Consider the following 1,969-nt stretch of genomic DNA (forward strand, 5'->3'; position numbering starts at 1 on the left):
AAAAAATTATTAATTGTAAAAATATAAAAAATTATTAAAATAATATATTTTTATAAATAAAATTTCAAAATTTTCAAAAATTATTATTTCTTTATTAATTTTAAAAACTGATGATTGAATATAAAATCAAATAATAATAAAATATATTTAAAATAGTAAAAATCAAATATTAAATATTTTAAAAAAATAAAAATAAATAAATTATAAATATAATATATATATACATATGTATATATTTATATATTTATTTATATTTTTTTTTTATTATTTTTAATAAACAACATAAAATAAAAATAATGAATATTTTTAATAATATTATATAATAAATTTTATTTAATATAAAATAATTAAAAAATGTTATAAAAAATATTTAATAAAAAAACAGATGAAGACAATAATGATTATTCTTGTAAATAAAAAGTTTCTTTACCAGAAAATTTTGCAGATCGTGTATTTAATTTAGAATTAGAATTAGAAACATTAGATATTGATATAAAAAATGTAGTTGAATTATTAGAATTATATTCAGTAATATACATAAAAAATATTATTTAAAAAATATATAGAAAGCAATAGAATATTATGAAAATATGAAAGATGAGAAATTTATTATTTTTAAAAATAAAATTACATCTTTATTAATGAAACAAAATGTAAATATGGCAATGGATAATGCATAAGAATAACATTAATAAGAAGTAAAATATTAATATATAAATATAAAATAAATAAAATAATATTAAAAGCTTATGTTGGATAATTATGATGAAAAAAATTCAAAATTCTAAAGATTAAAAGAAATACAAAATAAACTAAAATATATATATTAATAAGATAATTGGTAATCTGTTAGAGTTTTGCTAAACAATCATGATTAAGAAATGAAATATCATATGAAATTAATATTAAAAGAGTGCGAAAGTTAAACAGATATAATTAATAGGCGTCTTTAAATAAGAAAAAAGAAAAATAAAATGAAAAGTTATTAAGATTTAGATAAATAATTAGATATAAGTATAAATAATTCTTTTGAAATAAATAGAGATTATATAGATTAAAATAAAAATCATAAAACAGAACCAGATTAATATAAAATTTAACAAATAATAGAACCAAGATCTCCATAAGAAGTTATTGATGATTTAAAATTAAATAAAATAAATATTATATATAATATGACGAAAAAAAAAGAACAAGAATAAAGTAATAAAGAAATTTAATTTTATTAAGAATAAGAACAGTAATCTAAAAGTTTATAAAAAAAGAAAAAGAAAAAAAATAAGTTAATTTTGAATATAGCATTCCATATTGATTATCTTAGCTTTATTTTATTATTTTATATTATGCTATATAGCAGTTAAAATATATAATTAATAAATATTAAATAAAAAAGATAAATATATATATAAGAATATATTATTTATTAATAAAATAAATTCATAATTTTTTAAATTATATTATTTGATATATTTTAAATTTATTCTTATTTATTTATATAATTAATATTCTTTATTACTTATATTTTTTTAAAAAACATTTATAATAATGATATAAAAAAATAATTATAATTATAAATTCTTTATATTTTTTATATTTTTATATTAAATATATAAATAATTTCGAAAAAAATTAGAATTAGTTGTAATTATATATTACTTGTTCAATTAATTGCATTAATTTTATTTTTAAAAACTAAATTAACAAATTATCATTTTTTAAAAATTATTTTAAACAAAAAAAATTTTAAATTAGTAAATAAAATGTAAAAATATATAATAAAATTCTAACTAATTATATATAAAAAATATTTATATAATTTAAATAAAATAAAGACTATTATTTAATTCAAACTAAAAAAATAATAATTATTAAAGTTGTCAATTTTAATATTTTATTTTAAATATATTCATTAAAAAATTTTCTAAATTAAGAATATTAAATAATTTCATTTTAATACTATAGCATTTTT

At 11.2% G+C, this 1,969-nt stretch overlaps 1 protein-coding gene across 1 annotated transcript, besides 1 other annotated feature; it reads left to right on the forward strand. All coding sequences in view use genetic code 6, as the record gives it.

The window, feature by feature from the left end:
• The first annotated feature begins 139 nt into the window (after nt 1-139).
• Nucleotides 140-199: a microsatellite.
• A 155-nt stretch (nt 200-354) lies between these two features.
• IMG5_014170 (hypothetical protein) lies at nt 355-1,030 on the forward strand (the record flags this gene model as incomplete). Its single annotated transcript, XM_004039630.1, has 2 exons — nt 355-528; nt 567-1,030. Coding segments are annotated over 2 exons (638 nt in total), but the record flags the coding sequence as incomplete, so codon positions are not given.
• Nucleotides 1,031-1,969: the final 939 nt, after the last annotated feature.

The sequence above is a fragment of the Ichthyophthirius multifiliis genome (assembly GCF_000220395.1).
Source record: "Ichthyophthirius multifiliis unplaced genomic scaffold scaff_1120509249583, whole genome shotgun sequence".
NCBI lineage: Eukaryota > Ciliophora > Oligohymenophorea > Hymenostomatida > Ichthyophthirius > Ichthyophthirius multifiliis.